Source organism: Melanostigma gelatinosum (genome assembly GCF_949748355.1).
Source record: "Melanostigma gelatinosum genome assembly, chromosome: 14".
Taxonomy (NCBI): domain Eukaryota; kingdom Metazoa; phylum Chordata; class Actinopteri; order Perciformes; family Zoarcidae; genus Melanostigma; species Melanostigma gelatinosum.
Window position 1 is genome coordinate 393,286 of NC_136647.1, and position 15,013 is coordinate 408,298.

Sequence of the window (15,013 nt, forward strand, 5' to 3'; positions counted from 1 at the left end):
TCTCGTCTCTTAGTGGTTGCTTCTCGTCTCTTTGTGGTTGCTTCTCGTCTCTTTGTGGTTGCTTCTCGTCTCTTAGTGGTTGCTTCTCGTCTCTTTGTGGTTGCTTCTCGTCTCTTTGTGGTTGCTTCTCGTCTCTTAGTGGTTGCTTGTCGTCTCTTTGTGGTTGCTTCTCGTCTCTTAGTGGTTGCTTCTCGTCTCTTTGTGGTTGCTTCTCGTCTCTTTGTGGTTGCTTCTCGTCTCTTTGTGGTTGCTTCTCGTCTCTTTGTGGTTGCTTCTCGTCTCTTAGTGGTTGCTTCTCGTCTCTTAGTGGTCATTTTGAGTATGTTTTAGCCATTCTCTGTGTCTCTGTAGTGGTTTTGAGTATCTTTGTAGCCATTAAGCCTCTTTCTGTGGTCGTTTTTACATTTTGTGTTGATACAGGTTGTTTTAAGTATCTTAGCGTCTCTGCCGCTGCGTTGCTGGCCTAGCTCAATCAAAAAACATTTCCAACAACTCTCACTCCGTCTGATTTACTTGTTGTATGTTGTTTATTAAACAGGTGTAGAAACAGAATGATCGAAGGAGATATTACGGTTGTACCACCAATTATGCCAAACTGAGACATTCTGGTTTCAGTAGCCGTTAGCATCGGAGCTAATTGTTGAAGTCCTGAACTCGTAGTGAGGTTGCCAGGTTTGAGATCAGAATGTGGTTATGTTCAATGAAACGGGTCAGAAAACATGCAGTCATGTTGTGCTGAGCTGCGTCTCTGAGGAGCAGCTGCCTCCCTGATGAGAACACTCACATTTCACTCTAAACATGGTCACAGCGCTGCCGACACGCCGCCGCAGACAGGAAGTCACCTGCAGCAGGAGCAGTAGTCGTAGTAGCGCGAGCAGTAAAAGTACTAGAACACGAGGAGCAGCAGCATTGGGAGTGATAGTACAAGCGTATCCTGATTTACCCCCTTTATTTAGTGTTTAAACCTTTATCTAATTAACTTAATGTAAACGTACAAGTTTCCTAATTAATTCTCAGTTAATTTGACTAAAATGTCAGATTTTACTATTCAGACCATTTCTGTGCAAACATCAGTTTAGCTGATTTAAAGTCTTGTTTTATTGGGTGAATGGTTGATGAATGAGTAATAAGTTTCTAAAGAAACATGATCAGTGTGAGAGCAGATTTCCCAGCATGCATTGCTAGATTGTAGTTTGAAGAGAACATATTATGTATATAATGGAAACTGCTGCTCGTATTTGTACGTCACTTTGGACCAATGTGAAGTTATGAACACAAGGCAACTTGATTTACATAATTTAAACACATTTTTACAACTCATGAAGGTTTAACAAATCTGAGGAGACTTGGCTTTGTGTAGTTTTACCGTTTAGATGCTAATCCGGCATGAATAGAGATTAATATCGCATCACAAATAAAATGGAGAAAAAGAATATAATTATGCGTACTGCTCTCATTATATGAATACTTTGCATCATATGCATTGAATGTGTTGTCACACAATATAATGAAATGAAAATTGAATGTTTATGTTTCCAGCAGCTCAGACATGTACACGTGAAATGACACACTGCACCTGGATGAGTCTGCTGAACATCTGAGATCTTTAAGGAATGAAATGAATCTTGGTGACCTCGTCTCTCCTTTCCTTCCCTCAGGAGGAGGCTCCGTCCCGGCGCTCGGTCGCTGAACTTGCAGGAAGATTCAAAGGCTCGTCTCGTCCACACGATGCTGCCGGCAATGAAACGGTGAGTTTAATGTCTGTGTATCAGCAAATACATGTAGACACCAGAGTCAGACAGAGTCAGACAGAGTTCGGGGATGGATTATTGAACTGGCCAAATGTTCCAGCATCCCTGGAAACAAAACCTCAAAAATAAATAGTAAAGACAACTACTCTAAAGAGATGCAAAACCACTACAAAGAGACACTCTGATCCCCAAAACGTCCACAAGGAGAGACAAAACCACGACAAAGACACTCAATAGACGTCAAAGAAACATAATGACTACAAAGAGTTTAAAAAAGACTACAAAGAAACATAATGACTACAAAGAGACAAGAACACAACTACAAAAAGACACAAAACAACAACAAGGAGAGACAAAACGACTACAAAGAGACTCAAAACGGACAATAACTATTCAAACGATGCTACATCCACCCCTGACGTCCTGCTGTGACATGTCAAATCTGTCTGTGAAAACTGAGGTGTTGGAGCGTCCTTGAATGCACCAACACAGTGCACACAGTGAATCCATTTGAAGTAAATCAGACGATGTATTTAGACGTTGTTTACTTTGAAACATTGTGATAAAACGTCTCAGTCACGTGTCAGTGTGCTGCAAAAGAAGAAGAGAAACAGGAAATGGGTCAGGAAGAGCGTTCTGTGTGTGTTTCAACACTTGTTTCAGTATCAAACGTCTCTTTTTGGTGAAGAACAATCTGGTATTTTCTGTTCCACAATGTTTTATGATTCCCTGCAGCTCAGACACGAGACCTTAATTATCGAAAACATGTGAAATCTATTTCAGTAGAAAATACATATTTCATTAGGATACATACAGTCTCTGTACGGGTGATTATTTCTGCAATCCTGGAATACAGTAAATGTCCTTTACATGTAGCTGTCCAGTGTTCACAATCCAAAGACATCTGACTGAAGATAGCTTATTAATTACCCAGAAGAGTGTCATTTATGGTAATTTAGTGTCTCTTTGTAGTTGTGTTGCTTCACTTTGAGGTCATTTTTAGTCTCTTTACAGTAGTGGCGTTGCGTCTCTTTGCGGTGGCGTTGCGTCTCTTTGAGGTGGCGTTGCGTCTCTTTGCGGTGGCGTTGCTTCTCTTTGCGGTGGCGTTGCGTCTCTTTGCGGTGGCGTTGCTTCTCTTTGCGGTGGCGTTGCGTCTCTTTACGGTGGCGTTGCGTCTCTTTGCGGTGGCGTTGCTTCTCTTTGCGGTGGCGTTGCATCTCTTTGCGGTGGCGTTGCTTCTCTTTGCGGTGGCGTTGCGTCTCTTTACGGTGGCGTTGCGTCTCTTTGCGGTGGCGTTGCTTCTCTTTGAGGTGGCGTTGCGTCTCTTTGCGGTGGCGTTGCGTCTCTTTGCGGTGGCGTTGCGTCTCTTTGCGGTGGCGTTGCGTCTCTTTGCGGTGGCGTTGCGTCTCTTTGCGGTGGCGTTGCTTCTCTTTGCGGTGGCGTTGCTTCTCTTTGCGGTGGCGTTGCGTCTCTTTGCGGTGGCGTTGCGTCTCTTTGCGGTGGCGTTGCGTCTCTTTGCGGTGGCGTTGCGTCTCTTTGCGGTGGCGTTGCGTCTCTTTACTGTGGCGTTGCGTCTCTTTGCGGTGGCGTTGCTTCTCTTTGAGGTGGCGTTGCGTCTCTTTGCGGTGGCGTTGCGTCTCTTTGCGGTGGCGTTGCGTCTCTTTGCGGTGGCGTTGCGTCTCTTTGCGGTGGCGTTGCGTCTCTTTGCGGTGGCGTTGCGTCTCTTTGCGGTGGCGTTGCGTCTCTTTGCGGTGGCGTTGCGTCTCTTTGCGGTGGCGTTGCGTCTCTTTGCGGTGGCGTTGCGTCTCTTTGCGTCGCGTTGAGTCTCTTTGCGGTCGCGTTGCGTCTCTTTGCGGTCGCGTTGCGTCTCTTTGCGTCGCGTTGAGTCTCTTTGCGGTCGCGTTGCGTCTCTTTGCGGTCGCGTTGCGTCTCTTTGCGGTCGCGTTGCGTCTCTTTGCGGTCGCGTCTCTTTGCGGTCGTGTTGCGTCTCTTTGCGGTCGCGTTGCGTCTCTTTGCGGTCGCGTTGCGTATCTTTGCGGTCGCGTTGCGTATCTTTGCGGTCGCGTTGCGTATCTTTGCGGTCGCGTTGCGTCTATTTGCGGTCGCGTTGCGTCTATTTGCGGTCGCGTTGCGTCTCTTTGCGGTCGCGTTGCGTCTCTTTGCGGTCGCGTTGCGTCTCTTTGCGGTCGCGTTGCGTCTCTTTGCGGTCGAGTTGCGTCTCTTTGCGGTCGCGTTGCGTCTCTTTGCGGTCGCGTTGCGTCTCTTTGTGATCGTTTGATTTCCTTTTTCCAAGAAATGTTTTCAATAATACCAACAGGTCGACCTCCGCCTGACTGTGTTCTCTGACATGTAGACTGTCTTTGTAATAAGTATCTACTGTAAAGACTGCATTCCAAAATAAATACATGAAAATGTTTTCGTCAAGTAAAACTAGACTGAAAATAAAAAGGTTCATGTTGATTAAAACTAACATGAACCTTTGATCTCAGCACTAAAACTGAATCAACACTAGTTACTGGAGTAGATGCTAGAAGCCATTAGTCTGCTGTCAGTGATATTGTAACACTAATGATTGTTTGTTTAGCAGGAGAAGCCGGTCAGACGACGACCTCCTCGCTCCTTACAGCTCCACAAATCCACCGGAGACGACCAGGAGGTGAGAGACATATGGAACCTTTGATATCAACAAACAATCAGATTTAAATCTGTCCACGACTGTAGATCCACTTTAGTGACCACCATGAGAGTTCGATAACAGAAACGTGTGTGTCAGCAGCCAACAGGTGTCACCTCACCTCAACCTGCCAAAGCCAAGAGGAACTCTGCTCTGATCGAGAAGCTCCAGGTGAGTTAATCTGGTTTCTGCTGCTGTGAACGGAGAGCTGCACGCTGATCTCTCTCTCTCTCTCTCTCTCTCGCGCTCTCTCGCGCTCTCTCCCTCCCTCTCCCCCCCTCTCCCCCCCCCCCCCTCTCTCTCTCTCTCTCTCTCTCTCTCTCTCTCTCTCTCTCTCTCGCTCTCTCTCGCTCTCTCTCTCTCTCTCTCTCTCTCTCTCTCGCGCTCTCTCGCTCTCTCTCCCTCCCTCTCCCTCTCTCTCTCTCCCTCCCTCTCCCTCTCTCTCTCTCTCTCTCTCGCGCTCTATCGCTCTCTCTCCCTCCCTCTCCCTCTCTCTCTCTCTCTCTCTCTCTCTCTCTCTCTCTCGCTCTCTCTCTCCCTCCCTCCCTCTCCCTCTCTCTCTCTCTCTCTCTCTCTCTCTCTAGAGCCCCGGCTTCAAGCTGTTGCCTCCCTTCTTCGCTCCGCCCTCCCCCGGCTCCGCCCCGGTTTTTGGAGTTTTCCCGTCCACGCCGCCGCCGCCCGCCAGCCCGCTCAACACCACCTCTCCATGGACTGAGGAGGAAGGCCCCGCCTCCTTTGAAGCCCCTCCCACGGTGGAGGAGGGCTCCATCCTGTCGAACACCAGCATCAAGGTCTGCCAGAGAGTTAAAGGGATGTTCCACCACTGGCCCTCTTCATGTCTCTGTCCATTGTTTCATCATCTGTTATTTGGAGAACCAAACAGTTGATATTTAATCACATTAATTCATTTTAGAAGTTGTTTGTTTGGCATTATTACCAACAACAGGACTTTAAGCTTTTGACTCTAATTACTGTTTGATGAATTGAATCCATTTCTACCAAAGCTTCTAAAGCTAAAGGCGGTAACGTGACCGTTCAGAGAACATAATGACCTCACACGTCTGTCTCCACTCCCATTGGTTCCCTCTGCAGGGCCGAGCTCGCCACTCCATCCGGCGACGCCCTCCGTCCCGCCGCCACAGGACGTCCAGCAGCGGAGACGAGGTCGGTGACGCCATCGAGGGAGAGGAAGCGACTGAAACGGAGGACAAAACAACAACAACAACAGGAGGAGAAACAGACGAGGGGAAAGAGGACAAAACTCACGAAGAAGACGAGTCAGAGATAAACAACGAGACCAGAGGAGCCGACGAGAAGGAAAGATCAAAGAGAGAAGGATCTTCATCAGGAAGAAAGGAGGAGGAGGAGGACTCTGAAGACAAACAGACTGAAGATTCAACTGAAGGAAAGACAAAGAGTGCAGACGAGGAAAAGAAAGAGGTGATTCCTACAGAAATGATACAATATATATCTAAAATAAGACAAAATATGACCAATCCAGAAGGAAATTATTGTGCCAGTTTTATCAAAGAATAAATGATCAACATATATGAACAATAGAATAAATGATCAACATATATGAACAATAGAATAAATGATCAACATATATGAACAATAGAATAAATGATCAACATATATGAACAATAGAATAAATGATGAACATATATGAACAATAGAATAAATGATGAACATATATGAACAATAGAATAAATGATCAACATATATGAACAATAGAATAAATGATCAACATATATGAACAATAGAATAAATGATGAACATGTATGAACAATAGAATAAATGATCAACATATATGAACAATAGAATAAATTATGAACATATATGAACAATAGAATAAATGATGAACAATAGAATAAATGATTAACATATGAACAATAGAATAAATGATCAACATATATGAACAATAGAATAAATGATCAACATATATGAACAATAGAATAAATGATCAACATGTATGAACAATAGAATAAATGATCAACATATATGAACAATAGAATAAATGATCAACATATATGAACAATAGAATAAATGATCAACATGTATGAACAATAGAATAAATGATCAACATATATGAACAATAGAATAAATGATCAACATATATGAACAATAGAATAAATGATCAACATATATGAACAATAGAATAAATGATCAACATATATGAACAATAGAATAAATGATCAACATATATGAACAATAGAATAAATGATCAACATATATGAACAATAGAATAAATGATCAACATATATGAACAATAGAATAAATGATGAACATATATGAACAATAGAATAAATGATGAACATATATGAACAATAGAATAAATGATCAACATATATGAACAATAGAATAAATGATCAACATATATGAACAATAGAATAAATGATCAACATATATGAACAATAGAATAAATGATCAACATATATGAACAATAGAATAAATGATCAACATATATGAACAATAGAATAAATGATCAACATATATGAACAATAGAATAAATGATCAACATATATGAACAATAGAATAAATGATGAACATATATGAACAATAGAATAAATGATGAACATATATGAACAATAGAATAAATGATCAACATATATGAACAATAGAATAAATGATGAACATATATGAACAATAGAATAAATGATGAACATATATGAACAATAGAATAAATGATCAACATATATGAACAATAGAATAAATGATCAACATATATGAACAATAGAATAAATGATCAACATATATGAACAATAGAATAAATTATCAACATATATGAACAACAGAATAAATGATGAACATATATGAACAACAGAATAAATGATCAACATATATGAACAATAGAATAAATGATCAACATATATGAACAATAGAATAAATGATCAACATGTATGAACAATAGAATAAATGATCAACATATATGAACAATAGAATAAATGATCAACATATATGAACAATAGAATAAATGATCAACATATATGAACAATAGAATAAATGATCAACATATATGAACAATAGAATAAATGATGAACATATATGAACAATAGAATAAATGATGAACATATATGAACAATAGAATAAATGATCAACATATATGAACAATAGAATAAATGATCAACATATATGAACAATAGAATAAATGATGAACATATATGAACAATAGAATAAATTATCAACATATATGAACAATAGAATAAATTATCAACATATATGAACAATAGAATAAATGATCAACATATATGAACAATAGAATAAATGATCAACATATATGAACAATAGAATAAATGATCAACATATATGAACAATAGAATAAATGATCAACATATATGAACAATAGAATAAATGATCAACATATATGAACAATAGAATAAATGATGAACATATATGAACAATAGAATAAATGATGAACATATATGAACAATAGAATAAATGATCAACATATATGAACAATAGAATAAATGATGAACATATATGAACAATAGAATAAATGATGAACATATATGAACAATAGAATAAATGATCAACATATATGAACAATAGAATAAATGATCAACATATATGAACAATAGAATAAATGATCAACATATATGAACAATAGAATAAATGATCAACATATATGAACAACAGAATAAATGATGAACATATATGAACAACAGAATAAATGATCAACATATATGAACAATAGAATAAATGATCAACATATATGAACAATAGAATAAATGATCAACATATGAACAATATAATAAATGATCAACATATATGAACAATAGAATAAATGATCAACATATATGAACAATAGAATAAATGATCAACCTATATGAACAATAGAATAAATGATCAACATATGAACAATATAATAAATGATCAACATATATGAACAATAGAATAAATGATCAACATATATGAACAATAGAATAAATTATCAACATATATGAACAATAGAATAAATGATGAACATATATGAACAATAGAATAAATGATCAACATATATGAACAATAGAATAAATGATCAACATATATGAACAATAGAATAAATGATCAACATATGAACAATATAATAAATGATCAACATATATGAACAATAGAATAAATGATCAACATATATGAACAATAGAATAAATGATCAACCTATATGAACAATAGAATAAATGATCAACATATGAACAATAGAATAAATTATCAACATGTATGAACAATAGAATAAATGATGAACATATATGAACAACAGAATAAATGATCAACATATATGAACAATAGAATAAATGATGAACATATATGAACAACAGAATAAATGATCAACATATATGAACAATAGAATAAATGATCAACATATATGAACAACAGAATAAATGATCAACATATATGAACAATAGAATAAATGATCAACATATATGAACAACAGAATAAATGATCAACATATATGAACAATAGAATAAATGATGAACATATATGAACAATAGAATAAATGATGAACATGTATGAACAATAGAATAAATGATCAACATATATGAACAATAGAATAAATTATGAACATATATGAATAATAGAATAAATGATGAACATATATGAACAATAGAATAAATGATGAACATGTATGAACAATAGAATAAATGATGAACATATATGAACAATAGAATAAATGATCAACATATATGAACAATAGAATAAATGATCAACATATTTGAACAATATAATAAATGATCAACATATATGAACAATAGAATAAATGATCAACATATATGAACAATAGAATAAATGATCAACATATATGAACAATAGAATAAATGATGAACATATGAACAATAGAATAAATGATGAACATATATGAACAACAGAATAAATGATCAACATATATGAACAATAGAATAAATGATGAACATATATGAACAACAGAATAAATGATCAACATATATGAACAATAGAATAAATGATGAACATATATGAACAATAGAATAAATGATGAACATGTATGAACAATAGAATAAATGATCAACATATATGAACAATAGAATAAATGATGAACATATATGAATAATAGAATAAATGATGAACATATATGAACAATAGAATAAATGATGAACATGTATGAACAATAGAATAAATGATGAACATATATGAACAATAGAATAAATGATCAACATATATGAACAATAGAATAAATGATCAACATATATGAACAATAGAATAAATGATGAACATATATGAACAATAGAATAAATGATCAACATATATGAACAATAGAATAAATGATCAACATATATGAACAATAGAATAAATGATCAACATATGAACAATATAATAAATGATCAACATATATGAACAATAGAATAAATGATCAACATATATGAACAATAGAATAAATGATCAACCTATATGAACAATAGAATAAATGATCAACATATGAACAATAGAATAAATGATCAACATGTATGAACAATAGAATAAATGATGAACATATATGAACAACAGAATAAATGATCAACATATATGAACAATAGAATAAATGATGAACATATATGAACAACAGAATAAATGATCAACATATATGAACAATAGAATAAATGATCAACATATATGAACAACAGAATAAATGATCAACATATATGAACAATAGAATAAATGATGAACATATATGAACAATAGAATAAATGATGAACATGTATGAACAATAGAATAAATGATGAACATATATGAACAATAGAATAAATGATCAACATATATGAACAATAGAATAAATGATCAACATATTTGAACAATATAATAAATGATCAACATATATGAACAATAGAATAAATTATCAACATGTATGAACAATAGAATAAATGATCAACATATGAACAATATAATAAATGATCAACATATATGAACAATAGAATAAATGATCAACATATATGAACAATAGAATAAATGATCAACATATATGAACAATATAATAAATTATCAACATATATGAACAATATAATAAATGATCAACATGTATGAACAATAGAATAAATGATCAACATATTTGAACAATATAATAAATGATCAACATATATGAACAATATAATAAATGATCAACATATATGAACAATAGAATCAATTATCAACATATATGAACAATAGAATCAATTATCAACATATATGAACAATAGAATAAATGATCAACATATATGAACAATAGAATAAATGATCAACATATATGAACAATAGAATAAATGATGAACATATATGAACAATAGAATAAATGATCAACATATATGAACAATAGAATAAATGATGAACATATATGAACAATAGAATAAATGATCAACATATATGAACAATATAATAAATGATCAACATATATGAACAATAGAATAAATGATCAACATATATGAACAATAGAATAAATGATCAACATATATGAACAATAGAATAAATGATCAACATATATGAACAATATAATAAATGATCAACATATATGAACAATATAATAAATGATCAACATATATGAACAATAGAATAAATGATCAACATATATGAACAATAGAATAAATGATCAACATATATAAACAATAGAATAAATGATGAACATATATGAACAATAGAATAAATGATCAACATATATGAACAATATAATAAATGATCAACATATATGAACAATAGAATAAATGATCAACATATATGAACAATAGAATAAATGATCAACATATATGAACAATAGAATAAATTATCAACATATATGAACAATAGAATAAATGATCAACATATATGAACAATATAATAAATGATCAACATATATGAACAATAGAATAAATTATCAACATATATGAACAATAGAATAAATGATCAACATATATGAACAATAGAATAAATGATCAACATATATGAACAATATAATAAATGATCAACATATATGAACAATAGAATAAATGATCAACATATATGAACAATATAATAAATGATCAACATATATGAACAATAGAATAAATGATCAACATATATGAACAATAGAATAAATGATCAACATGTATGAACAATATAATAAATGATCAACATATATGAACAATAGAATAAATGATCAACATATATGAACAATAGAATAAATGATCAACATATATGAACAATAGAATAAATGATCAACATGTATGAACAATAGAATAAATGATGAACATATATGAACAATAGAATAAATGATCAACATATATGAACAATATAATAAATGATCAACATATATGAACAATAGAATAAATGATCAACATATATGAACAATAGAATAAATGATCAACATATATAAACAATAGAATAAATGATGAACATATATGAACAATAGAATAAATGATCAACATATATGAACAATAGAATAAATGATCAACATATTTGAACAATATAATAAATGATCAACATATATAAACAATAGAATAAATGATGAACATATATGAACAATAGAATAAATTATCAACATATGAACAATATAATAAATGATCAACATATATGAACAATAGAATAAATGATCAACATATATGAACAATAGAATAAATTATCAACATATTTGAACAATAGAATAAATGATCAACATATATGAACAATAGAATAAATGATCAACATATATGAACAATAGAATAAATGATCAACATATATGAACAATAGAATAAATGAACATATATGAACAATAGAATAAATGAACATATATGAACGATAGGATTATTGAATGTAAAATAAGTAACAGTGGAAACAATAACAAGAGTAAATAAATAAAGTAAAACATTCTACTAAAATGCAAGAAGTAAAATGTAACAAAGATTAAATACAAGAGTACAAATATAAAGTGTACTCGAAGTGATAGTAGCACCAACAACTACAATACAAGAAGTCATATTGAGCATGATAGTGAAAGTGATATTGATCATATTACACGGAGTATAATGGAAGTAGTATTGCACATGATGTGGTTATTATTGTTGTCAAATGGAACCACTGGAGTGCAGAGAAGCTGATGTATTTCATATCAGTAGATGTTCAGTAAGAATCTTCTCCGCTTCACGTGTTTGTGTCTTGATGGATTTGAGCTCCGTCCACAGAAACAACTTCAAAGCTGATGTTTAGTTCACAGCTTGTTTCTGCTGAAACCAAGCGGACAAAACAAATCACTTATTTTAGGTTGAAGCGTTTTCTTTTCTTTCTCCAACAGGAGACGACGAGTCAGAGTTCAGCCCGATGAGCCCCCGGGAGTCTGGGAGGGAAACCCTGCAGCAGCGAGGCCTGAAAGTCTGCACGTCGTGAGAGTGAATATTTATGGAACTCCGTCACCGCGGTTTCTGAAGACGGAGCCAGAAGAAGTGACCGACTTTATCTTTTTAAAGAATCACTGATGAGAATGATTGGGAATTAAAAAAAAAAAAAAAACTCCTGAAAACGACAGACGTGAATTTGTTTTTTTTAATCCTCGACTGGAAGCTTTTCTTACACGGCAGCGCTGGATCTGTTCTTTTTTATATGTTTTCTTGATATTTGGCGCTTCCACAGCTGTGACTGATGATGACGATGATGACGATGACAATGACGATGACGACGTGTGCTTGTAGTGCCCGTTCATTTTGAATTGTTCAACAAAATGTAAAGTTTCAAAATAAGACACATGCTTGTCTTGGAATCCTTTTGTTCGCTCAGTTACAGCCTTCATTCCAAACATTCATAAACAACCAACCATGGAAGTTCTGTATTATTTTAGCCCTGTATAAACACACACAGCGGCTACGTTGACTCTGAATGCTGTGTGGGCGTCACATTGTGCCTTGAAGTTTGAAACTGATATTAAAATGCATATTTTTGCTACATTCACGTTTATCTTTGTGTTTGTTCTTTTCTGAAATTATTCCTCATTTCATCCTGAAGTGGTGGAAGAAGTATTCAAATGTCTACATCAGGGAGAACAAAATGACCACAAAGAAATAAAAAACAACCACAAAGACTCACAACACACACAGATACTCAAACAGCCACGAAGAGATGCAAAACCACCAAACATTTAAAACAAAGACCTGACGAGACGAACACATGAACACAAACACAAAGATCCAACTACAAAGAGACGAACACATGGACACAAACACAAAGATCCAACGACAAAGAGACGAACACATGGACACAAACACAAAGATCCAACGACAAAGAGACGAACACATGGACACAAACACAAAGATCCAACGACAAAGAGACGAACACATGGACACAAACACAAAGATCCAACTACAAAGAGACGAACACATGGACACAAACACAAAGATCCAACGACAAAGAGACGAACACATGGACACAAACACAAAGATCCAACGACAAAGAGCCGAACACATGGACACAAACACAAAGATCCAACGACAAAGAGACGAACACATGGACACAAACACAAAGATCCAACGACAAAGAGACGAACACATGGACACAAACACAAAGATCCAACGACAAAGAGACGAACACATGGACACAAACACAAAGATCCAACTACAAAGAGACGAACACATGGACACAAACACAAAGATCCAACTACAAAGAGACGAACACATGGACACAAACACAAAGATCCAACGACAAAGAGACGAACACATGGACACAAACACAAAGATCCAACTACAAAGAGACGAACACATGGACACAAACACAAAGATCCAACGACAAAGAGACGAACACATGGACACAAACATAAAGATCCAACGACAAAGAGACGAACACATGGACACAAACACAAAGATCCAACTACAAAGAGACGAACACATGGACACAAACACAAAGATCCAACGACAAAGAGACGAACACATGGACACAAACATAAAGATCCAACGACAAAGAGACGAACACATGGACACAAACACAAAGATCCAACTACAAAGAGACGAACACATGAAATGCTAAGAGACATCAAACAACCACAAAGATCCAACTACAAAGAGACGAACACATGAAATGCTAAGAGACATCAAACAACCACAAAGATCCAACCCCTCACTCCCCTTCAAAATAAGAGAAAAGACTTGTTCACTCCCTGATGCTTCGTGGTCAGAGTGAGGCGGCAGGAAACCAGCGGACGCTGAAAAAAGTAAAACTTTGCGATATACTGTGATTGGCTGTTCCGGCTACTCGTTGAAAAACAAATTCATTTTGGACGAAGATATTCTTTTGAAGAAGACTGATGATTCTGTTTTCCACCGCCACCAATCTGTCCTTCAGAGTCTGTTGTTTGTGCAAAGATTTTTAACAACAGTGATGATTCCAGTTTCCAAAGATACCAAAGAGACGTCCAGCGCCGCGTGTCGAGCATCGACACCTCTTTAGCACCAAAGTGTTTCCACAACAAAGGAAGGAAAGCTGTCATTGAATGCTTTCTTTACTTCTTCTTTGATCAGATACAACCTGATTCATACAAAGCTCTGCCAATGTAAGACTGCATCTCATTAGGAAAAGGGTTGAGTACAGGTTTGTGTAGGTGGTGGCTGCCGGCGCTGGTTTTGATCTTGATCTCTACTCAGAGGAGCTTAAAAAAACGACTTTCTAAGAACTACAATTGTTCTTGCAGACGCAATAACAATGGACGTTCTTAGAACACTCAGAAGTATGACAGAGT

General features: G+C 35.0%; 1 protein-coding gene across 1 annotated transcript; it reads left to right on the forward strand.

The window, feature by feature from the left end:
* Window positions 1–1,144: 1,144 nt before the first annotated feature.
* Window positions 1,145–13,230, forward strand: dub (duboraya; the record flags this gene model as incomplete). The annotated part of the gene is made up of 7 exons (XM_079283275.1): window positions 1,145–1,153; window positions 1,659–1,748; window positions 4,339–4,407; window positions 4,528–4,596; window positions 5,010–5,216; window positions 5,518–5,865; window positions 12,587–13,230. 7 exons carry the CDS (start codon window positions 1,145–1,147, stop codon window positions 12,614–12,616), a joined length of 822 nt encoding a protein of 273 aa, XP_079139401.1. The 3' UTR covers window positions 12,617–13,230.
* Between the last annotated feature and the right edge of the window lie 1,783 nt (window positions 13,231–15,013).